Genomic DNA, 26,182 nt, shown 5'->3' on the forward strand with positions numbered 1-26,182 from the left:
GTCATAATTTCTTTAAGTTAAACCAAACTTTTATTTTGGGGAGTTGTAGTGAAGAAATTTCAGTTTATGTGTGTATCTGACAATAATTTTCTCAAATGACATTGAAATGTTGAAATGCACATCCATATCAGCCCTGGAGATGAAGTTCATGCAGCAGTTTGAGGTGCTGGAAATGATGGGTCCCTTTTTGCTTGCCCTGGACTGAGAGCCTCTGTGCTGTGCAAACAGAAACCAGCAGATTAAATTATACACGAGCAGAATGGAACAAAAATAACTTAAAGACAGCTACCCTCTCACTCCATAATTCATATAGAAACAAAACTAGAAGAAAATAATTGCATTAATCTAAGCACAAATATCTGTTATACATTGAATGGGCTATGTAGAGTAAATACTTTGTATAATATTCCATAAAGAAAAAAACAAAAAAAAAACAATGCTTTACTTACAGTACACACTAAAACAGACTTCAGTTCCAACCCTGCTCCAACACACCTGTGTGTAATTATCAAGTAACAATGAACACCTTGATCAGCTGGTTCAGGTGTGTTTGATCGGGGTTAAAGCTGACATGCACAGGACAAAAGTGAACACAATGAAGTTCCTTAAAATTTTGGTTAAATAAAAAATTGTGTCCTTAGGTGATTATAGAAATAATAGATTTCATAAAATCAACAAGAGTCCATGCTATAACACATTTATCCTTCATTTAGGAAGGTAGAAAGTGTCTATTTTTCCCACTTATATTGGCCATCCATGTTACTGGGACGATGACAATGCATACAGACCCCGGTTCCAGTCCTGAGCTTATGGCACCCTCATAGATACTGATGGAATTCAGAGGAGGTCAATATTCTCCTAAATCAAATGCAAAACATCCATTTGTTGTTTAGGAAATCTGTGATGCAGCAAAGATGCAGCTATAGTATTTGAGTCTTCCCCCTTACACTCTTATATCATCCTCTCTGTGTTCTCCCTCCCCTTCCTTTCCCTCTCTCTTTCTTTTCTTTTTTCCTCTCTTATTCAAGTGCAGTTCTCTCTCTCAAGCAGCCCACCCCCAATGTTTAGTTCCCTTTTTATATTTTCCTCCTCCCTTCTCTGCCAGGGCCTCACTTTCTTCCATCTTGTCTGCGTGCCTGCTTGCTTATGTCCCTGCTAACATTACTTAAATTTTTCATTGACCCTCTACTTGCTATCTTTTGCTACTCTCTTTCCTTCCATTGCTTAGCTTGCCTGAATTCCCAGAGCAGCCCATCACTGAAGCATCTGCCAGTTTTAAAAAGGAATAGAGGATTGGAAGCTACTGTCTCTGTCAAAGAAGCATATTAACTGAACAGAAGGTTTCCCCCCTGCAAGTTGAAGGTCTATCAACATCCTGTGCAACCATCAGGAATTCTCACTTAGAATAATTTGTTTGCTGTTAATACTAAGCATTATTATTAGTGCTGTCAAACGATTCATTGCAATTAATCGCATCCAAAATAAAAGTTTTTGTTTACATAATATATATGTGTGTACTTTGTATATTTATTATTTATGTATACACAAATGCAGTACATATTTTGAAAATATGTACATGCATTTACATGTATATATTTATATTCATATCATTTATATTATATATAAATTTATTTAATATATAGACATAACACCTTTTTCTGAAATATATACATGCATGTGTGTGTATTTATATATACATAATAAATGTACACAGTACACACATATATTATGTAAACAAAAACTTTTATTTTGCATGCGATTAATCACGATTAATTGTTTGACAGTGCTAATTATTATCAGCCTATGCAAATGACTGATTTGTCACTACATAGCAAAATGGGTAGTGCCGTCTTTTTTGGAGATGCAATTTATGTAGTTAAATTTTTTTTTTAAATCAATAGAACCAATTGTAGAAACACAACTACCACATTTACCAAACTATTCCATGTGTCCTTACAAATATGAAAATCAAATGAGCCTGAGTTCTACTTCCTGTTGTGAGCACAAAGGAAAAAGATAATTCTCTATCTGGGGTAAAACCATCAAAGTATGAATTAATCATTTGTGTAAAGTCAATCATTGCTGAAGTAGTGTCTTTGATGTGTAGTACCCTATGATTTCAACAATTCAGAATTAATTTAATGCTGAAAGAATTTCAGAATCCAGTCATAAAAATGATTTTATCTCATTTTATTTTAAGTTTATCTAATTCTCTCCATAACATAAGATGGCCGCTTGATCAAGTTCTATGTTGAGGAGTTCCTCCAGCTCGCCCACCAGGTACCTTGGAATGATGGGACATTAAAGTCTGTCTTCTGGAGTGGTCTGGATGACCAGGTCTGCCTCCAAGTACCAGCAGCTACAACCCCCGGTTCTCTGGCACAATGAAATCGATCATGTGCTGTTGTTAGATGGTTCATCACATAGACAAGGTCGATGAAAACGTCAGCGTAACTTGGTTACTGCCATCCCCCAACACACTCCAGCCCGCCTGGTACCGGCGGTTTATTCTATCGAGCCAACTCCAGTCCCAAGGTCCACTCCAGTGTGTGAAATCTTCAAACCATAGTCACGAGTTTTCCCTCGAGCCCGGAAGATGGTTTCTAACAGCGAAAGGAGCGAAAGTGGCGATCCTGCGGTTATTTCTCTCTGGAAGGTCCTGAAGAAATTTCCCCCTCTCAGGCTCCCTTATCCAAAATCTCATCCAGTCATTACCTCCATGCCAGAATTCCATCCCGTCATAGCTGTCGCACCTGAGCCTTCATTCAAAATGGCTGCCGCACATGAGACCTCATCCAAAATGGCTGCCGCACATGTGCCCCTGGGAGTACTGGTGGAATATGATGGGATGTCTTGGAGCCCAGATATGGCTCCTGTCCCCGAACTCAGTCCAGAGTTGACTTCCACTCCTGAGTACAGTCCAATGAAGACTCCCGCTCCAGAATGCTCTCTAGAGCTCAACCGGGAGCCCAATCACATCACAGAGCTCGACCAGGAGCCCAGTTCTCCTTCATCTCCGCTGGTCCCATCCAGCCCTCCTTCGTCTCCGCTGGTCCCGTCCACCCCTCCTTCGTCTCCACATATGCCCGTGGCTGAGCTGAGCAACCTGGACAAGGCCACGAAGGCCCATTCTCCATGGCCTCCTGAATGGCCGGCACCTCCATGGCTCCCTGAATGGCCGGCACCGCCCTGGAGGTGTCCTAACCTGCACGCACCGCCCTCTTCACCTGTTAGCCAACTGCCACAGCTCCAGGACGCCCACTCTCCCTCCCCGGTTGGATTCCTTTTGGCACGAGGTTGCGCCTTCTGGGAGGGGGAAGTACCGTCACTAGTTCTGTCACCTAATCTAAATTACATTTCCCAATCATCCCACTTGCTGCTCATTTCCTCATTGCCACCTCATTGTCACGGATCTGTTTGTCATTCCTCACCACGTCATCACAAAGAGCACCCTCACCTGAATGCTAATCACCTGCACCTGTTCCCAATCACCACAGCCACTCACCCACAGTACATAAGCACACACCTCAGTCTCACTCATGGTCCAGTCTCGTCTATACGAAGTGGACTCTCCTGGCTATCCTAAGCTTTGAATCTAAGAAAGACTTACCTGTCGTACTTACCTCCTGTTCTCCTCTCCAACGTTTGTCTCCTCCATCGTCATCCCCTGGTCTCCAGTGCAACCTTCACTGAGGTGTGTGCTCTCCAGCGTATCCCAAGATTCTGTAAACAAAGACAATTCCATTAGTTCTACTTTCATCCACAAGTCCGTTCTAGAAGATCTACTTACCTGCCATTCACTCTGATTGCTCACCTAACTCAAAAAGTATTTGTATTGCTATACTAACCTCTGTCCCGAGTCTACTTTCATGACACTCATTCACCCAGTCACAATCACCAGCTGTCTCTCATTCCACCTGCACTGGTTAAAAGGACTCTCCATACACTCACAGATCATCTAGTCTCGTCTAAAACCTACCAGATATTCTCCTTGGATTGTTACTCACCTGAAGTCTACTTGCCTCTTCGTTTCCACACTCAAGTCTCCTATCTCCAGCGTCCGGTTCTTTGTATCCAGTCTCCAGTTCTGTGTCTCCATTTCCAAGTGTTGTGTGTTCAACTGAATTTGCTATGGGCCCCCCTCAAAATCACATTCAGTGGGAATAACTTAATAATGCATTTTTGTCACATAGAAAAGCACTTTACAGTAAAGCATTGATTTGGATAGGCCCACTAATAGAATGGAATGTCCTGGTACTCCTGATGGCCAGTAGGTGATCGTGGGCCCCCCAGACCTCTGGGCCCTATGCAATCTGTCACCCTTTTCCCCCCTCTATCAACACCCGTGTGTGTATCTTCTCACCTGTCTGATCATCCTCCTGCTGCATCTTCTATGCTTACCTGATCACCCATCACCTATTCCATGCTGTTGTGTTAAATAAAGCCCTCTTTGAACTTTACTTACCATCTCTCTGGTCTGTATACCCATGACAACAATCTGGTAAAAAATAACAACGTAAAACTTGAACAAACAAATTTAAAAATAAACAAATTAATGATAGAAAGATAAATAAATAGATGCTAAAATGCCTCTGTTACCTTTTTTTTTTTTTTCTTGGATTTTTGCCAAGATGCAAAAAAAGTGCAATAGTTATTGCAAATTAATTGAATATGTGAGCTGTGGTATGAGGAACCTCTGTCAGTAATGTTAGTCACAAAAAAAAAAAATAAATAAAAATAAAATAATTAATTAAAAATTTAAAAAACATGTTTGTAACATAAAAAGCACAGACATTTAAAATGTCAGAGGCCACAAAGCAAACACCTGGTGTTTGAGGTAGGCTATAATGAGGTATACAGTATAATAGTCTATGTGCATTGCTGCAAAGAAACATTTGCACATTGCAACATTTTTTTGCAAGGATATGTATAGATATTTTACATAATAATTACAAAAATAATTAGAAATTATACATTTGAAAATGAATCAATTTGAGGAAATAAAAATCAGTAAAGAAAAGAGCATGTGCTCCAGTGTTCTTTGTCAAAAAAAGAGTCCTGCGGTCCCATTTTATAATAGGTGGGCTTAACTGCTATGTACTTGCATTTAAATTAATCAGTTGATTCCATGCACTTATTGAATGTGAAAAAATACATATTTTTACATTGTACTTATATTTTAAAAATATATGTAATCACATCTGTAATTAACTTTTCTAATTACATTTATAATCACACTGTTGACCCATCCCTTACAATGCACCCTTGACAATGCACCCTTAAACATAACCACACTACCAAACCTGTCCGTTACCCATATCCCACCTCAATAGCAGCAAAAGTGTTTTGCAATACAATATGAACACAATAAGTACATTGTAGCCTACTCATTTTCTGATGTAAGTAGTTAAGACCCACCTAATATAAAGTAGGACCAAATATATACATGATATGATCAAATTATATTTTTTACAATAACATGAATAACTGGGTCAAAAATCATGAATTCATAAGGTCAGGACTTTGTTAACCAGTCATTTTAATATTTGACAAGGGGATAAAAAAACTGCCAGAAGTTTCATTTTTGGGTGAACTATTCCTTTAAGCTTGGCCTGTTTGGTGATCTGCCCAGGATGTCCTTTCTTAGTCAGACCTAATAACTAGACCAAAAATATCCTCACTGCCATTTTATGCACTGGTTCTCTACCCCACCTACTCATTGTTTGAGAATTTCACCTTTCTGATAAAGATGGACTAAGGCTAGGACGTACCATAGCTTACAAGCTCTAAGATATATGTGTGTTCATGGATTTTGGTAGTAGCCATATTAGATCCATTTCTATATTCATGAAGGGGACAATGATAATAGGAAATGGTATTAGTGGGCAAGCAAGAGGGTTTTTTGAGGAACCTTTAGTGGAAGAACTTGCAACTGGAAGAAAAGCTTGACACTGGCCACCTTGCAACTGGCAGAACAGCTTGACATTGCTCCAATCTAGGTCACTGGAAGCATGTGATCTGCTATTATGCTTACACTATTACGCTTTCCGGAGGAGGTGTCCCCCTGGACCGTGGGGCCCCACGCAATTACATGGCTTGCATGGTGCCTAAACATGCCACTGGGTATGGGCTAATCTGTTTGATGTTCAAAAGCCCAGTCCTCTGCTTGTTGGTCCCCTCTGGTGTGTGGACCTGGGTATTTAATCTGAGGAAACTTTGAAACTCTTTACCTTAGTCTCCCTGGTGTGTACTCCTTCAGCAAACTTGATGGAAGCAACAACCACAGGAAATGACTTTAGCTGTTTCATGTAAATTATTATCCAGTATGTAGGATGAAGGGAATGCAGTGGATTTTCAACATTTATTTTCTTAACTACACGCACTGAGGTGGGATAACCATTGCCTGGAGTCCAATAGGTTCCCATGGATAAAGTGACAAAAACCAAATCTCTAAACTGCACAGAGAAGGGACAAGACTGACATGAGTTAGGATCTCTTCCTTCAGTATATTAATGTCCTCTGCTGTCTGCTGTGTTAAAATTACACTGAGCCACTCCAGAAAGAGATGGAGCTATAATATCCACCCACTCCCACTGGTCCCACCTCTCTCTCATGACGATCCAGTTAAACATGTTGAGCTATGCTACCCTGTCATTATTCTGTGAGTTTTGTCAAGAATGGATGCACCATCTGACAAGAAATAGGAGGTGATTTGTGCACTGTGGCTTCTGTTCCCAAATGCCTCACCATTGTGCCACACAATGTCCGTCAGCCATTGTATTACTTTGTTGACCTTGTTTACTTTGTTTTTCGTACGTCACTTATTACATCTGAGATGATTTGAAAGATGCCAGATCTTCTAATCCTGATAACTGATCTCTGGCTAATTTGGTTCTTCAAATGAATTTGCGTATTGGATTAAAATATCTGGATTAAGTTGTCGAAGATTGCTGCGCGTTCTCATGTTCCCCGAAAAGGGCAGATGTATCGATACTCGAAACCATGATCAGCAATGCAGTGATTGGCTAGTAGCAAGACAGCAAGACATCTGATGAAAAAGTAAAAAAAATTCTGGACCTTTATAAGGAAACAGCCAAATGAACAAAACTACATAAATGTTATAAAAGATACATGAAATATGCACTGTTTTTAATTTATTTGTATTTTTTTTTTACATGATTCCCAATTATTTATATTCATGATTTCTAGTGTTTGTACAGGCTTTACATTTTTAAGTCAATGTTGTAATTAGCAATTCATTTAATTTTATATTTGAAGCAGATTCGTTACATGGCAGCATTAATTAAAGTTTCTTAAGAGTCAAGATACTCTTTAAGTACAAAATTTTTGCACATTAAAAAATAAATACGACCTCACGTTATGTCAATCACGTTTGCACACTGTCTCCGAAATTTTCATCCGTCATAAAAAACAGTCGGATTGGGTTCAAATTTTTCCATTTTTTGCATCCGTAGCAAACGTTTTGAGAGGTATTTTGACAGTTTAGAGCCACTGTACAAGTGAACGCCAAAATCCAGAATGGATCAAGTTCATCCACTTTGTCTCGCAGCACAAAGCACTGTATGTAGATCCTTGCACACGGAGTTCACAGAAATTGGTGGTCGTCTTTTTAATATGTGGCTCTAGTATCGCTAGCAAAGTATCAAACTGGGCCACTGACATCCTGAAGTAAACTTTGAATCGCCTGCGATAATCCCTACCTGGTCTCATGGCATTTACGTACCTGGGTGCACTTTTTAGCGTGACATGAAATACGTACCAATAAGTACATATCACTGCAGTTTCCAAAATAAATGAACACTTTCACACAAATTTACAGAGTTGCGATTAATAAAGCGTAATTTTCGCACAATTACTTGAAGAATATCATCTTCAAAACAATATTAATATGCTGGGAGATTTGAAAACTGATACTTCTGAACGTTAGCATCGCACACATCCAGCTTCATATCTATGGGTTTTCATATACGACAAGTTTGTTCGGTAGCTCACGGAGTACGGAGACGGATTTAGGAGACGAGAAACACTGGTTCAAATCCCATGTAACTACGGTTCAACAAAGCAGTTAAAATCTGCATAAAAGGAAGTTCAAATGGCACAGTTGCATCAGCTAATATGTTTTTAAAATCAGTTTTGCATTTGTTAACACTATCGGGTAGGTTTAGGGCTGGATTTGGTGTAGGGCATATTTCCAACATGATAGAGCATTAACCTTTAGCGACAGTCCCCGGATATTTGAATTCTGAACCACCGCAATACGTATCGCAAGCAACGTAATGAAAAAACAGCAATACGTACCAATATCTACGTAATAAAAACGTGCCAGGGTTCACATATTGAACCTTTAGCGCCACTCAGTGGACATTTCTATTTGAAACTGCAGCGAAACGTGCAGCAAGGTACGTAAAACGGTGTCGCACAAAAAGTGCGCAGAGGTACGTATTTTTATGAGACCAGGTTGGATAATCCCGCTGTATCTCTGGATTGGATGGACCCAATATTTCCTTTCTTTTTCTTTTTTCAAGAAGTGAGAGGACAACAAAATCATCCTCAATGCTTGAAGACTCCATTTAGCAGGCTACTGTTTTGCAACATTTTTTGCAACGGATTAATTAATACGCATCGGTGTGCAAGGTTTCTGTGCGTGACAAATTTTTAGGATAATGAATGCAGAGACCTTTAAGCTAAGTGAGACTTGTTATAGCACTTGCATATCATTGCTCTTTTGTTGATTTTGATTGCTTCCATTGTCCTCATTTGCAAGTCGCTTTGGATAAAAGCGTCTGCTAAATGACTAAATGTAAATGTAAAGTAGCGCTGGCTGGGACAGATTTTAAGTATCAATTCTGCTTAAAAGATGCAATCTAATCCTGTTTACCTGAAATAAGCCTGCTCCCGAGCAGGTTTAAGCTTACAAACATGTTGCTATGACAGGAAGTCCAGGATGAGCTTTGAAGAACCAAATGATCCAAGATCACAAAAAATCGTCAACAATCATATCCAGCTAACTGAGTTAGTGACGTATGAAGAACGGGCCCCAGGGCAGGAGGGGAAAGGCTTCCACCTGCGAGCATAACCAAAAAAACAAGCCCACATTCTCCACCGGTGTAGCAGAAAGACAAGACATAGACAGTGCAAAAGTACTGTGGAGGAAACTTTATTAAAGGTTTAGGCAAGCGTAGAATGAAGAGAGGATGAGGTGTAATTGAGGTCATCATGAGTAGAAGTCTGGTAGAGGGAGGTAATTTTCCAGGATAGGTAAACTAAAAGAGGTAGATTTCCAAAGTGAATGGTCAGTCTGAACCTAAGAGGACAGAGACAGACATGAGAGTTCACCTGGAGACAGTGCTCAGTGATGTGTTCTTTGTGGAGTGTTTAAATAGATGCAGTGCAGGTGTGGATAATTAAGCTGCTCTGCTTGGGAAATCATCATTTCCCTGGGTAACACAGGTGTCTCAGCTGAAGGCTCATCTCAACTATAAATGCAATGTAGTCAAATGTGTTTCTGACTACCTCTCTATATGTGGTTTCGGTGACTGGATCACAAAGGGCCTGTTTACACCTGCTCATTTCATGCATTTTCGCTGATCGTATATCTATCTGATTAGTTAAAATGTTTCCATTTACACTTGGCCACATAAATGTGTCATAGTAAAACGGATATAAATCCGATCTTCAATTGCCGTGCTATATTTAAATTTAATGGAGTTCATGCCAACGAAATAAGAAGATAAGTGCTGCATTTTATTAATTATGAACTCATTTGAAGATCAAAGACCGCAATAGGAGAGCGTGCGGCATCAGCACTGGAAAAATTGTTTGTCTTGCTACTTTTAATGAAGATGATTGTGTGCATTCGTGGCAGTTTGCACGTCGGCTTGCTGAAGAGATGCTCAGCTTCTCGTCCACGGCGATGCGTGTTGCATTAGTGCAGTCATATCTGGCTATAATGTAATATAGCCTATAATACGCTCTCACATATTTATTATTTTAACATTTTGGGAGGAGTAAAATTTACATATTTGGTTTCAACAACCAGATGCATTTACACTTGTCCAGTTTCGTCTGGGATGCGGCCCAGACCACCTCCTGAAGTGGTTTGAGCGATCGGATTTATATTCGTCTCGAATGCGTTTCGGAGGGTATTTACACCTGATCTTTTCACGATCGGATAGCTATCCAATCAGACAAAACGCATGAAGTGACCAGGGCCCGTATTCATGAAAAATCTTAGTGCTATCTTAGTGAAAATTCTTAGAAATGTGGGTGTTTCCTCTTAAAATTAAAGAAAAGATCCTAGTAAAGAAAAAAGTAATTCAGAAACCCTTAAAAGAGGTCTTAAGGTCCAAAACTGTTAGGAGTATGGACGAGGACTTTTAAGAGGCTTAAGAGTTTCTTTAGCAGTGGAGAAAACATGAAAAGGAAGAAGAAATGTGTGGCACACAATGCATGACATTGAGTTAATAAGACGCTACACATTAGATCGTTCAGAGATCATGTTTGTGACTGATCTTATTAGAGACACGCTAACATCTCCGACACTGCGCAGAAATGCCATAACGCCAGAAATGGAAGTAATCACTACATTAACTACATTAACATACTTAGCAACTGGAAAAATGCAACTATGTAGCAGTGATGATTTGGGTCTGTCACAACCTTCTATAAGAAAAGTGATCACACAAACATTTATAGCACTTTCAGAACCGTATTATGTCGCTGTTCATTTCCTATAAAATATGTTAAGTATAACAGCATGGTAAATAAAAAATAAAGAATATATATACATATATAAAGTGTGTATCTGTGTGTGTGAGAGAGTACGGTAAAACAGGAAAAATTCTGCATGTAATTTCAAAGTGAAGACTTATAATAGACCCTAAAAGTGCTCTTTTATTTCCTTCTTGGACAACCAACCAATCACAGTCTTCAAAACACTGTGTCATAGCTAGCAACGGGTTCAGCCCTGCCTCCTCACTAAGATAAAAGTTTTTGTCTTTTCTTCGCTCAGAGTTCCTCTCAGATTGATCCTGAATCACTTTTAAGCTAAGACTCCCAGTTAGAAATGTTTAAGCTAAATTAGGAGCTCTCTGAGAGGATTCTTAGAATCTTTAAGAATACGGGCCCAGGTGTAAACAGCCCCAAAATGTTTTGGACCCTATTTACACTTGTATTTAGGACTGTTCATTTGATCCGTTCTTGCTTAACACATCTGAGATTATTTGAAAGACGCCGGATCTTCTACTTGTGATAACTGATCTCTGGCTAATTTGGTTCTTCAAACGAATTTGCAGATTTGATTAAAGTAACTGGATTAAGTTTTTTAGGATTACTGCGTGTTCTCATGTTCCCTGAAAAAGGCAGTTGTATCGATACTTGAAATAGCAATATAGTGATTGGCTGGCGGCAAGTCAGCAACTTAATGACATCATGTAATTAAAAAAGACACCTGACAAAAAACTTGACAAATTAAGGACCTTTTAAGGAAATAGCCAATCAAACAAAACTACATAAATGTTATTATAGATAAATGAAATATGCACTGTTTTATTTTATTTGTATTTATTTTTTTATTTATTTACATGATTCCCAATTATTTCTATTCATGATTTCTAGTAGCATATTTGTACAGGCTTTACATTTTATTTTAATGTTGTAATTAGAATTTCATTTAATTTGATCTTTGAAGCAGATTTGTCACGTGACAGCATTAATTAAAATTTCTTAAGGGTCAAGTTATCTGCATCTCCTATGCTTCATCAAGCCACTCCCATAATAGCTGTCACCACTCAGATTAACTGTATATAGCATGTGTGTGAAACTCCAGTAAAATTATTTTATCAAGAATAAATCAATGAGTAAAACTGGCTGTGTCTATTGTGTTATAAACTACACAACGTTATTATATTATTTTCAAATTAATTTTTAAATAATTATTGTCCCTGGATCAATACTGTTGTAATAAAGTAGCGGTGACTGGGACAGATTTTAAGTACTTGAAAAGATGCGATCTAATCTTGTTTATGTGAAATAAGTCTGCTCCCAAACAAGTTTAAGCTTACAGACCTGTTGCTATGTCAGGAACTCCGGGATGAGCTTAGAAGAACCAACCAATCAAACATTATGCCAAATCGTCAACAATCAAGTCCAGCTAACTGAGTTAGCGATGTACATTTACTCTTTATTTACTTTTTGCTGTTTTGATATCAAACATATAGAAGACTACCTTTGTTGACTATATATGTTGGAGCAGTAATGTTTAGAGCAGAAATGTTGTTGGTAATTCCTTTTAAAATCACAATTATCACTTATACTGTAACTTTAATGAATGAAAAATAATCTGGTTGCACTCCTTGGCTTATACAACTGGAGGGCCACTATTTTGCATTTTTTACAACTTGAACACACTTGAACCAGCTAATCAATGTCTCCAGGATCATTAGACATATCCAAGCAAGTGTGAAGCAAAACTCTGCAGGATATTGGTTCTCCAGGAGCAGGATTTTTCACAGACATCATATTCAGGTCAATCTTATAGTCTCTTAGTGGTATTCGAGGCTAAGAGTATCCCATCATGCATCATGAACTGGAAATAAATCGTGAGACTTTTTGCAGAGATGTTGCAGAAACCTTTCCAGTGTAAATATGAATAAAAATTAGATATTACATAATTTGGTAGTAAAACATGAAGTTTAGATCTGTCAGTAGATCTGTCAGTGTCACACTTCAGCTTCGGGCAAGGAACGAGGAGAATATTCAATAATCCCTTTTATTGAACATGGAACTCGGGGGTAGACAAACAGATTGACATATAGAACATCTAATGACAATCACTGACAATTCTGACATTTAAGACAACTATGACTTGTAAGACCGGACGCTGAAGCAAGGAAACACAGGGCTTATAAACGCTGGGGAAACTAGATAATCAATAACACACAGCTGGGGTTTAATTAACTAATGAAGACATAACAAGGACAGGAACAGGAACTCCAAATAAGGGCACGAGAGGAGGGGAAACACCAGACACAGAGACAAAGTCTGACACTACTCCCCCCCTCCTGGAAGGCGCGTCCCGCTCCGTACAACATCTAACAGGGAGGGCCTCAAGGGGCAGAGTACGGGGACGGACGGCCTCCAGGGCGGATGCGGGGACTCGGGAGGCCATGGCGGAGCAGGTAGCTTGGGCGGCCATGGCGGATCAGGGGACTCGGAAGGCCATGGCGGGTCTGCCTCCGAGACCTCGGCCCCAGCCCCCACCTCGGCCTTTACGGCAGGAGCCCTACTATCCCCCCCCCAAAATTTCCTTGGGGAAATTAGGGGTAATTTCAGGCTGGCATTCAGGGGGAGCGGGCTCTTGGGGGCGCTCTGGCAGCGCGGACTCTTGGGGGCGCTCTGGCAGCTCGGACTCTTGGGGGCGCTCTGGCAGCTCGGACTCTTGGGGGCGCTCTGGCAGCTCGGACCCTTGGGGGCGCTCTGGCAGCTCGGACCCTTGGGGGCGCTCTGGCAGCTCGGACCCTTGGGGGCGCTCTGGCAGCTCGGACCCTTGGGGGCGCTCTGGCAGCACGGACCCTTGGGGGCGCTCTGGCAGCGCGGATCTGGACATGACCAGCGGGGACTCTTGGGGGTGCTCTGGAAGCGTGGAGATAGGAAGACGCCTTCGTGGCGCAGGCACTGGGGGGCGCTCTGGAAGCGCGGACTCTTGGGAGCGCTCTGGAAGCGTGGAGCTGGATGGGACCAGCGGGAACGACGGAGAGCTGGACGGGACCAGCGGAAACGCCGGAGGGCTGGACGGGACCAGCGGAGACGCAAGAGGGCTGGACGGGACCAGCGTAGACGCAGGAGGGCTGGACGGGACCAGCAGACACGCAGAAGGGCTGGACGGGACCAGCAGAGACGCAGAAGGGCTCTTGCGAGGAGCAGGCACTGGCGGGCACTTGCGAGGAGCAGGCACTGGCGGGCTTGCCATACTCTCTGACGGCGGGCTTGCCATTCTCTCTGATGAGAGACTTGGGAGAGCCGCCCATGGCTCTCTAGTCTTCGCCGCGAACGGCGGCGGGCTTGGCAGCCGAACCAGCCTGAAGTCTGCCCAGCGGTCTGGGACCAGCCACAGACGACGGCGGCCTGGAGTTAGCGGCGGCAGGCTGGTGCGGGTGACGACTTCCATCTTTTGTTGGTCCAGTCTTCTGTCACACTTCGGCTTCGGGCAATGAACGAGGAGATGAGGAGAATATTCAATAATCCCTTTTATTGAACATGGAACTCGGGGGTAGACAAACAGATTGACATATAGAACATGTAATGACGATCACTGCCGATTCTGACATTTAAGACAACTATGACTTGTAAGACTGTAAGGAAACACAGGGCTTATAAACGCTGGGGAAACTAGATAATTAATAACACACAGCTGGGGATTAATTAACTAATGAAGACATAACAAGGACAGGAACAGGAACTCCAAATAAGGGCACGAGAGGAGGGAAACACCAGACACCGAGTCTGACAGTCAGTGTTTAATGTGTTTAATGTGTTAAAAGTGTTATGAATTTTCATTGAGTCAAGGATGGACCAAGCAGCGTTAAGACTGTATTAACTGCACATTGCTTTATATTATATGCAATAACTCATTGTATGTGTGTGTGTGTGTGTGTGAACACATGCATTAGCTGAACTCTCAGGAATCTAGCCAGTAGGAGTATTTTATGAAACATGTTATAGTTAATGTTTATCATTAAACTGTAATTGCAGTTAGATAACATAAGCAACATTTTAATAGCTACCACAACCAGATGTTAATTGTCATATTTTAAACAGTTTTTTTAGTCTTTCTGCAAACTTTCTCTGCCTGAAGGAGGTCGAATGAGATTCTATGAAGACTGCCCGTTGAATGACTAACTACCTAGTGACTCACTGGATATTTTATATAGTAAAGAGTTTCACATAATTAAATGCAAAAGCAACAAACAAGCAAAACAAAACAAACAAACAAACAAACAAAAACAAGTAAGCAACTATGACTGGCTATACTCTTTTGAGCAACTATACTAGATCTAATTTGCCTCTTTGCATTCAAATTTAAAAACGTTTTCTCTATTTTAACATTAAATACTACACTAATTGTAATACAAATAATATACATGTTAGAAAATATTATATTTTAAATGGCAAATCATGGATCATAATTATTGCATATATTATTTAGTACCAAAAACTAAATGTGACTAAAATATAGTACATTTATTTAATTGATAAAAATCGTAATTGATAAACAATCGTTTGGAAGTATTGAGAGCTCCATGAACCACGTGACCATGTGGCAGCAAGATTAAAGCATGTTTCAACTCTGTTTTTCAATGGCTCTGAGCACAAGACGTTTTGGACAAAGCTATGCTTCTAACTTTGTGGAAATACTTTGGGAAAGGCCATTTTCTATTCTAGCATGACTGTGCCACAGTGCAAAAAATCAAGGTCTATAAAAATATGGTTGGATGAGCTTGGTGCGGAAGAACTTGACTGGATCACACAGAGCCCTGACCTTAACCCCATCAAACAACTTTGGGATGAACAGGAAAGAAGATTGCGAGCCAGGCCTTCTCATCCAGCATCAGTGCTTGACCTCACAAACTACTGGATGAACAGGCAACAATTCCTACAGAAACCTTTCTGGAAGAGGAAGATGTTATAGTTAAAAAGAGGGGACCAACTCCATATTAATGTTCATGTATTTAGAATGCAATGTTATTAAAGTCTTGTTGGTTTACTGGTCAGGTGTCCCAATACTTTTGTCCATATAGTTTGTGTTTGTGTGTGTGTTTGTATACTCACCGGCCCAGTGGCGTGCACAGACCTCCGGAGGGGCAGGGGCAAAATTGGGGTTGGTCCCTCTCAGGAAGGGGTGGGCGATATGGCAAAAATATCACAATTGTTTTAGAAATATCATGATTCACAGTATTATCACTATTATCTATTATCAATTCTTTGTCATGTTGGATTTTCTATTTTGCAAGCTGTTTGAACATTACAGCCAAACTAATTTCCCTATTATAAAGACAAAGCCTTTCAAGGTAACAAAATATTAAAAAGTATGGCGGATATTTAGGCCAAAGTGGGTGAAGATAAAAATTGTTGTCATTATTTTATCTTTGTTATTAAAAAATGAGAGCAAAGATACACATTACAAATACACATAATATACAAATAAAATAAACAGTGTTTTATTTTCAGGTAGTCTACGATAGGTGTATTTAGCAGGAGCATTAAAGAAATTGAATGAACAAATATAAAAATAAAACACTATATAGATTGATTCCTATTATAGCAACTGTATTAAAGTTTTTCAGTCAAGAGTAGTGAGTGATTGTTCTCTTTGTGTTTTATTAACATTAAAGGAATAATTCACCCCAAAATTAAAATAGGCTAGTGTTTGATTTTTATACCTTCATTTACTCACTCTAAATTTGTTTTAAACCTAAACGAGTTTCTTCTGCTGAAACTAAATGCTATTTTGAAGAATGTGGAAAACCAAACAGTTGCTGGTCTACAGTGACTTCCATAGCATTTTTTTTTTCCTACTGTTAAAGTCAATGTGAACCAGCAACTGTTTGGTTACCCACATTCTTCAGAATATCTTATTTTGTGTTCAGCACAACAAAGAAATTAATACAGGTTTGGGACAACATGTGAGTGAGTAAATAATGACAGAATTACAATTTTAGGGTGAACTATCCCTTTAAATACAGTCGGCAGCATGTTTAGTACTGTCCCTTTAAGACCTGCACGCATCTAATATACAGGCACGCATGCGTTTCTCTCAGCTGTTTACCTTCATTTTAGACATAACCAACTGAGTCTATACATAAACCTTGTGTGTTTTGACAGTATTAGCACAAAACATAACTTAGTTCAGTAATCAGGAGCTGTTTGACGGGCTTTTTAGAGCACGCGCTTTGGGTGTATGTGCTCAGAAAAGGCGCTCGTCCAAACAGAACACTGAGTGAACCATTTAACCAGTAAGTCTTTGAAGCAGATGCAGATAATGTACTTTTGGTGACTGCGAATAAGTGCAGTGTCCCGTGAGAGTATGTGGCGTTGTACAGTACACAGAGACGGCGGCGCCAGAACTGCAGCTGATAGAATGCGCGCTGAAGTACGATACTACGATATTTCTTCAAAAAAGCAAATCTTGGAGACATTTTTATAGTCCACGATCAAAACTTGTCATATGGAACACCCCTACTCTCGGCAGAAATCGCAGACTAGGGGCACCGGACCGCAAGGGCACTTTACCGTCGGACCTCAAAGGGGCAGGGCTCGAGCCCCCCCCCCTTTGAGCACGCCACTGCACCGGCCACTTTATTAGGTACACCTTGCTACTACTGGGTTGGACCCCATTTTACCTTCAACAGTGCCTTAATTCTTTGTGGCACAGATTCAACAAGGTGCTGTAAACATTTCTCATAGATTTTGGTCCATATTCACATGATAGCATCACGCAGTTGCTGCCGATTTGTCGGCTGCACAGCCATGATGCAAATCTCCCATTTAAAGTTTATGACATGGTGTATTATCCTGCCCACAGAACTGCCACTCACTCGATAATTTCTTTTCTGACCATTCTTTGTAAACCCTAGAGATGATTGTGCATGCCCAACAGATTAGCAGTTTCTGAAATACTCAGATCTGCTCCAACAACTATGTCACTATCAAAGAAACTAGGTGCGTTTCCATTACAGATTTGTGCAAAAATGTTATAAATGTCAATTAAAAAACTATTGCAAAATGACGGCGTTTCAATGAACCGATGTTATGCAACTAAAATGCATTTTTTTCCTCTCACGATAACTCATGATAAGGTTTACGTATATCGCAGCCACCACACTAGCCATTATTTTTAATTGAAGGAGACGTATGCGTGTATCTTTAGCTAAGCAGCATGGAAAGCCACTTCTGACATGCTTACATGCTGCGGTGCAGCTGGTATAAACATAATCATTGACTAGAGTGGCCTTGTCAGAGCCATAATGTGCAGCAGACGTGTGCAGTGTAAATAAGTGGTTATCCATCCAAGCATTAATGGCAAGAAAAGCCCCTTGTACTTGAGAGGTTATTGTACATTAAACAATGATCATGTGATTTTTTTACGAACGCCAGATGACCTGTAAATGCAAAAAAAAAAAAAAAAAAACATTCCATTGCAGTTTTGCAATATATTCCTTTTAACATTTTTTTCTATTTGCAGTGCGTTTCTTTATTTGGTTGTGTTCTGAGCATTTGCAGCGCGTGTGTTGTAAAATTGACAAAGTTTTTTTCTTAATTTGCAGGTGTTTTTTTCTATTTGCAGCGCGTTGAGCTCTCTCGGCCACCATACTAAATGCATTGAGATGCTGCCGTGTGATTGGCTGATTAGATATTTAAGTTAACAAGAAGTTGAACAGGTATATCTAATAAAGTGGGTAGTGAGTATATACTGTATGTGTGTGTGTGAAAGTACATAAGACGTATCTTTTAACAACAGTACAAAAATAAAACAAATATGAAAAGTATAAGATCAAACAGCAGTTAAATCATTTTATACTTCATATAGCATGACATGAATATGAGGCAGGAATTCCCAGATACAGGAAGAAAATGATGTGCGAGGAGGCAGTGCCTCTACTGCACTGTGACTGGCTCATTACCCTGTCAAACAAAGATCTGTGAGGGAGTCAGTTAAATAAATCTGCAATCTGTGATCCAGTGGTGGACAGTAACAAAGTTTCTTTGTTTTTTAAGTATCTGTACTTTATTTATTTTTTGATTTTTTGGGGAAACTTTTACTTCAATACATTCCAAAGCATAATATTATACTTTTTATTCTGCTACATTTTATAAAAACATGTCGTTCTTTGTTATTTTTAAATCGTGAAATCGTCACCTGCTCTGGGACGTGATCACGTGTCTGATTCGTGAATCGGTCCAAAAATCACACTGACTGATTCATTAATGTATTGGATTGATCTGACTGCATCTGTTCTCAAGTCAACAACTCAATAGGTTTCCATCCAAATTTGCAAATTTAACTTATGTGCAAAATTGGAATATCGCATAAAACATTTGCGAACAAGCACCGTTTCCATGAGTCAAAGAGAACAAAATCAAAGAGAACAAAATCGTCACTTCCTGGTAAACTGGCACTAAATAGCCTATAGAAAACTAGGATAAGCTACTGAATATAACAATTTTCATATATGAAAAATGACTTGTGCCTTTTTTGTAAAAACTTTTTTGCAAATTAAGGGATTTTTATTCGAAATTTGGCGTTTCCATCACTCGTTTCTCATGCGACACTTCAAAATACACATTAAAACAGGGTGATGGAAACCCAGCTAATGATTCAAATGATCCAGTCAAACGAGTCTCCAGGTAACAAGTTATAGAATTTAGAAGTCTGATTCAGGGGCGTGTCTCAAAATATGCTTGCCCCCCTTGTACCCCAACAGCACGGACTGATCAAAGTATAACTTCTATGGTGCATGTCAAGAAGAAACCATGTCAAAGACAGGTAGATACAGTGCAGGTCTGCATTGCCAGAAATACCATAATATTGTTATGAAATATAATGTTTGGAGAAACATTTGATTCGCGATGCGTCTGCCATTACTTCAGCAGGTATTCCGTATCATAGCACCCACAGCGTTTCAACGGAAAAAACGCCGTGCTCTCAAGTGCTCACAGCCGAGTGTTTTCAGCAGAGCGCCTGGCATTTTCAGCTGGCAAAATAACACTTTGGTGGACACGCGGCCTAAGAGTTGGGAATGAGCAATGACATTGATGCTGGAATGTTTTCACGGAGTTCAGTGATTTGAGTGTTCAGTTGATGCAGTTCCGTAAGGTTGACGAGAACAATTAAAAATAAAATAAGTTCAAGTACGAGTCCTCTTTATAGACATAACACACATACTAATTATATGTTTGCATAGCATTGCATAGACACATAGTTTCTTAACATGTAAACACATTTCGCCCTATTTGACATCTGTTTTTATAATGTAAATGCCATCACACATTTAGGCTACACACATTTTGGTTTTACTTTTTTCATTTTTATATAGGCTATATATTTTTATTTTCACTTGTTTGCACACTTGAATTATCATTAATTATCAGTAGTCGCCAGTAGTTATCAGTGGATAACATATTTTGGTAATAAAATAAAATATTTTCTTACAAAATAATCATTAATCAATTAGTAGCATACTTTTTTTTTTTTTTTTTTAAATACATAAAGTACATAAATAACAAAGTACTTCTGTATTTGTACTCAAATAAAAACAAATAAAATGGAAAAGGAGTACTTAATACTTTTACTAATATTTTATTAGGATAGCTCTATTTTTACTCAAGTGCTTGATTTGTGTACTTTTTCCACCACTGCTGTGATTACAAGCATTTGTTAGATAAATACCTGAAAAATTAGATTTTTAATAATAAAAAAATAAGCAGTTAGTAGTAACACAGAAAAGCTCCAAGAAATATGCCTGAGCGTTATTGCACAAAGCCAGTTTTAGTGGCTACTGGTTTAAGTTTAATTTGAGCAAACTCTCTTTTTTTGGGCTGAAGAAGGTGGATAGATGTTTAGCAGTGTTCATCGCTAATCTACTCTGAAGCAGGTTTTATTCTGGGTGGGAGATCACAAACCAAAACGAGACCAATCAGCTGTGACATATTGAATAAAGTAATTCCCCTTTACCTCTTGAACCAAATTAATGCAGTTTACAGTGAAAGCATTTTAGAGACAAAATTGCCCAGCTTTTGCAACCAAATATTTATTATATTTATTTTATATGAATTATATATTATTTATATTATTAAGCTATATTAAGCTCTTTGTTGAATATATACATTATTAATTAAATAAATTAAGTTAATAAAAAAACAACAACAACAACAAAAAAACAACAACAACAAAAAACATTTGTATCAAACCCTGAGTTGACAGAAAATGTTTATAGCAAGTGTTGTGAGAACTCCTTTTTGGTTTTGTCAAATCTAAACCTACTTTGAGAGATATGTAGTGGGAGCCTTCACAAAGCTTTTAATGGATGGACAGTTTATTTTCAGGGTTAAACATGCATCTTAGTCCCCCTCCCTTTTTAACTCCCTCTCTCACTTTAAACCAAACCTCCTTCTTCCCAGTGAGAGTGATCAGTACATCTGGGATGGAGTCTACTCTATCTTCTCTTTCACTTAATTAAATAAGTTCTGGGATGAATGGGCTGACAGATCTCTACTGGCGGTTGAAGGAAGGGGGCTGGGGGAAGGGATGTTTTATTATCCTCTACACTTACAACAGGGACAATCCCCCTTGAGCAGCCTGAGGTTAAATGGATTGCTCAAGGGACGTTAATGGTAGTTGAGCTCAGAGTGTCGTATTAATGGATCCCTTTCAAATATCTGAACACAGTATAACAACATGGATCTTTAACCACCCACAAGGTGTACATTTCTACTCTACGGGCCAAATCCTGTCTGCCTGTGGTTCTTTGGCATGCATTCCTATTCTAGCTAAAGGGCTCATCTTGCAGAAAGGCAATGAGAGGTGAGGTTCAGGTCAGACAAGAGTCATATCCAGCCTGACTCAATGTAAATTAAATGTGTGTAATTAGCAGACTAGATGTGAGTCTGCATTAGGATGGTTGTAAGGCCCTTTCATACTAAATGATTATATTCAACACAAACAATGTTTTGAGTAGAAACAACACACTTATATGGAGGTATACAAAGGTGAAAGGAATTATTTGCAATCAAGACAGGTTTTAGAAACCAGCATTAAACACCAATGGATTCTGTAACTGCAAATGAACCAGACACACAAAGCTGAGATGACATTAAAATAAAGTCACAGAAAAAGAGGTAAAAAAGTGTTTAGCACATTGTTTGCATGCAATATGCAAACATTCACACTACTGCCTTGAGTGAGACATATAAATTATTAATATTATTTTGTCACATATTTACACCTACATTAGTTTGCTTCATCAACTTTTTTTTTTTTTTTTTTTTGCCACATTTTACATTTGCATTTTTGCAAATTGAATGCCCTCACACTCACTGATCATTATACTCACTCCACTTGCAATTTTTTCACATTTCTTCTGAAAATTGCTGCCACAACATAGTAAACAAACTTCTAATTTTCTTCTGCTGTTAAGTATGTCTGTTATCTATGTTCACATTCAACTATAGTGCTACTTTGCAATGTACATTTGCACTGTCCCTTGGTCTGTGGTATTGTACTATACCATGCTGTTTGCACATATGCACGTTTTGTAGTCCTATGTATCTGTGTAATCTTTTCTAGTCTTATTTTATTTAATTCTTACTTAGTTTATTTAATCTAATTTAGTCAGTATATTCTAGTTCAGTCTCATAATCCTGTATTGATTTTATGTACTGTAGCACCACAATCTCGGAGGAACTTTGTTTCATTTCATTGTGTACAAGCTGTATATTGCTGAAATGACAATAAAGCCACTCTGTCTCTGAAAATCAAATACATTTTCAGTAAATAAATAGTACAGCAACAAAAATGTGAAAATAGTAACTTACTGTGTATATGTATTGAACAGATTCAGTTGCTGATGCTCCTATAAACATAATTGGCCTTTTCTTACTAGTTTTTACAATTGACACACAAATGAAATGGTTATCTTGTCTGATCAGGTAAATGCATTGACTGTAATGTCAAGTATAACATCCGCTTTTTTTCATTTCCTTTTTTACATGGAGGTTTTAAAATTATTTATCTTCTCAATTTTCTAATATCAGCACATATAACTAAAAACTTATTCTGATAAATTAGTGTTTATTATTCAAGTTCGCTGCCATTCTGTTGAAAAAATATAATAATAAGTGTGCATGTTTGCTTGCACTTCAAAATGCTTTAATAGTTATACGTTTAATATCAGAATGGGTATGTGACCTGTTTAAATAATTAAAAAAATGCAGTATTAATGTTGTACTAGTTCAGAATGACGTTTTATGTAATGCATGTCTTCAGAACACAAGAGTCTCTATGCAGGTGGAAATTAAAAAAATATTCTTTTTTTTTTTTTTTTTTCTGCAATGCTGCAAAAAATGCCCTTTTCTCCAGAATTCCTTTAATTGTTTTGTATTAGTTGGGGTAAGCATGACCTACGGCAGCACTGTTAATGAGATTTAGACCAGCCCAAAACCCTCTTTTTGGAATAATATGATATAATGTAAAATGTCCTGGGCCCTGAAGCAGCCAAATACCCGGAACCACATCACTAGCACCACTATGCTTTAGATAGATAACAAGAATTTGTTAGATAACAAGAATTTATTTATTTATTTTTGAGAACAAATTTATTTTCTTGCTGTTGCCACAGCTGCCCATGACCCGGCCTGCATTTCTGTATTCATTCCAAGTGTCATTTGTTAAATTATGTTGACACATAATTTAACATTTTTATGGGGTGTATTGTTTTTTTGTTTTTTTTTACAGTGCTGAATTATTTAATGGTTTCAATTATTTGAACAATTTATGGTTAAGCCTTTTTTATGAATCTATATCATGCACTTTACATATTTTCAAATACTGTTGCTGATGAAGATTTGAGTTATTAGTAATCCAGCTTTTTATTTTATTTTTTTCTTCATTTTTGGCTGGTTAAAGGAGGTACCATAGTGATAACTGGTAATACATTTAGGATATTGCCAGTGGTTTGATGACTGAGATCTATTGCACAACACAGCACTGTAGCTGAAGAGGGGGGCTTCAGTAAGGGAAGAAGAGAAAGTGTCTACACAGAGCAAGAAATGGTGATGTGTTGCTGTGATAGCTGATGAGGAAGTTGGATGAATAATGCTGGGTTATGGTCTTGGCAGGATCTGAAGGATGGGAACGTGTGCTGGGACAGATTGAAATTTGGGGGTGGGGTGAGTGGTACAAGAAAAAAACAGTAGTTCTGCGGCAAAAGATTTTTTTTTTTTCTGCAGGCACTTCAGCACTGACAAAAACACTGAGGCATTAAATGGGCAAAATAATGAAAACCTGACCCCTAATCTGACCGCTCTCATTAACTTCAGACTGGGAATCTCGTGCTACAAAGATAGCATGCACCACCAAACACTCTACTAACATGTTTTGGGTATTGGCTCAGCACAAACACCCCATAAAACTCTATTGCACTAACAAAGTCAAACAATCTGGTGCAAAGGATTCACAATGTTCCCACAGAATTACTCTTTCCTTAAAAATGGCAGCCATTAACTCAGTATAAACCTAAGGGACCCTTTGCGGCAGTGTCCTTTTAATCTCTAAAACATTGGCAATAACAAAAAAATGGGGGTGGAGGAAAGTGGGAAAGTGGGGACATTGAACCTGTCAGGTTTTGTTATCATACCAGCAAAACTGGATATGTGATTCAAGACTTGTCACTAGTAACACTATCTTTTAAACAAAAGTTAAATTAAAGTGACTTTGCACAATGCACAGTTTTTTGAACACAACACTCTGGAAAACCACAGAAGCAGGACAAGACTTCACAAAGTAGACTTTGCTTAGACAGTTTTTAACATGCACTGAGTGGCTGAAAACCCACCACAGGTAAAGGAAGGCTGAAAAATAGGGCATGTCTGAATGACCAGACTGTTGTCTGGTAACACACAATCAGCTGTGAAAGGTGACCCCAGTTTGTGTGTATGTATTGGAACGAGTCAGTACAGAGTAGGTCAAACAAATGCAGCCTTACCTTATCTCTCCTAGCTGCTCTCAATGGAAAGAAACAAGAGAAGAGGAACTTCCCCCAGCTAATCACTGCTGCTAGACACCAATTCAGCCGGACCATGGTTGCCTCCTTCTGTCACTCTTTTGCTTCCTTAAAATCACCTTTTCTATTCTGTTCTTATTCTCCAGGTAAATCCAATAGCAGACAGCTGATGGGAGGACAGATCCCTTTAGCTGCAGAGCAGGTAGCAAGAATTATCCTGCTCTTGCTTGCACACACATTACCTTACTCGGTGGATGCTGCAGCATTCTGTCTGTCGAAGGAGGATGAGGAGGAAAGAGGGAGGGTGTGAGAGAAAAAAGCAGAGAGAGAGAGGGAGGGAGGGAGGGAGGAGAGAGAGAGGAACATGCAGTGGGAAAAACTAGAAATAGCAGAGAGGCAAGTTGCTTTTGATGAGGAGGAGATAGAAAAGGAGAAAAAGGTTTGAGAAAAAAATGAATGTGTGTGAGAGAGGAATATGTTTTGAAGGAGAAAACATTTAAGTGATTAACAGGAAAAACAAGGCATCACAATCTTAAAAAATGAGATTAAGTAGGACAGGAGGCAGGCTAAGATACAGAAAGAAAGGGGGAAAGAGATAGAGAATGCAAGATGGAGAGTGAGCGAGGAAGCCAGAAATAAAGTGAATTTCAGTCTCTGAATTCAAAGCAGATAAAGAGTGCATGTCATCAGGCAGCCTCACACGCATACATACACGCAGACGCAGTCTCACACGAGGCTGTACGAACGAGGGGAGACAAGCAACGTGCCGTTTGCAACTGGGTTTCTGTAGAAAGCATTTATGTGTGTTTTCTTTTACCTCTGTATGTGTGCCTGTGTGGATGCATGTGTGAGCTCTGTGTAATACTCTCTCTGGTGTCAAGTGCTCATCCAACTGCAGGTGCACCGCACCACTGCAGAGTCGCCACGCTTCACTAACAAACGTACCCTCTCACTGCATAGAGGGTGGGTGGGGGGAGGGGGGCAGGATTAGTAGAGAGCAAGCAGAGAGACAGAGAGAAAAAAAGATGCCAAAAATTGCCAAGAGGAAAAAGCAGAAATGGGGGAAGAGATACGAATACATATTCAAATGCTCTCTATTTCTTCATTTGCCCCAGCATTTCTTTCACTATTACAGGTATTCATACATCCAAAAAGACAAAATCAGTGGCACTGATTTGCCACTAGTGAACACCATATCATTAACAAGGATAGAAAAAAAAAATAATATCAAGGAAGTGGGTGTAAAACATCAGAAAATACACGCGATTGGGTGCTGCATATACGCTTTTTAGCCCAGCTGCAGCATCTACTTCATCCAAGCTAAATCCATCATTAAACACAACAGACTCCCATAATCACTGTGCCGCCATATTGACTGTGCTGTC

At 39.1% G+C, this 26,182-nt stretch overlaps 1 protein-coding gene across 6 annotated transcripts in view; it reads right to left on the reverse strand.

The window, feature by feature from the left end:
• The window catches only part of tns1a (tensin 1a), a 101,917-nt gene extending 76,865 nt beyond the window's left edge, over nucleotides 1–25,052 (reverse strand). For all 6 annotated transcript variants that reach the window (XM_058779001.1, XM_058779000.1, XM_058779003.1 and 3 more), the window contains exon 1: nucleotides 24,780–25,052. In XM_058779001.1, the coding sequence (XP_058634984.1) occupies nucleotides 24,780–24,875 (96 nt within the window). In that variant the 5' untranslated portion in view covers nucleotides 24,876–25,052. The remainder of the gene's footprint in view (nucleotides 1–24,779) is intronic.
• Between the last annotated feature and the right edge of the window lie 1,130 nt (nucleotides 25,053–26,182).

Source organism: Onychostoma macrolepis, chromosome 06, assembly GCF_012432095.1.
Source record: "Onychostoma macrolepis isolate SWU-2019 chromosome 06, ASM1243209v1, whole genome shotgun sequence".
In the NCBI taxonomy this organism is placed as follows: Eukaryota; Metazoa; Chordata; class Actinopteri; order Cypriniformes; family Cyprinidae; genus Onychostoma; species Onychostoma macrolepis.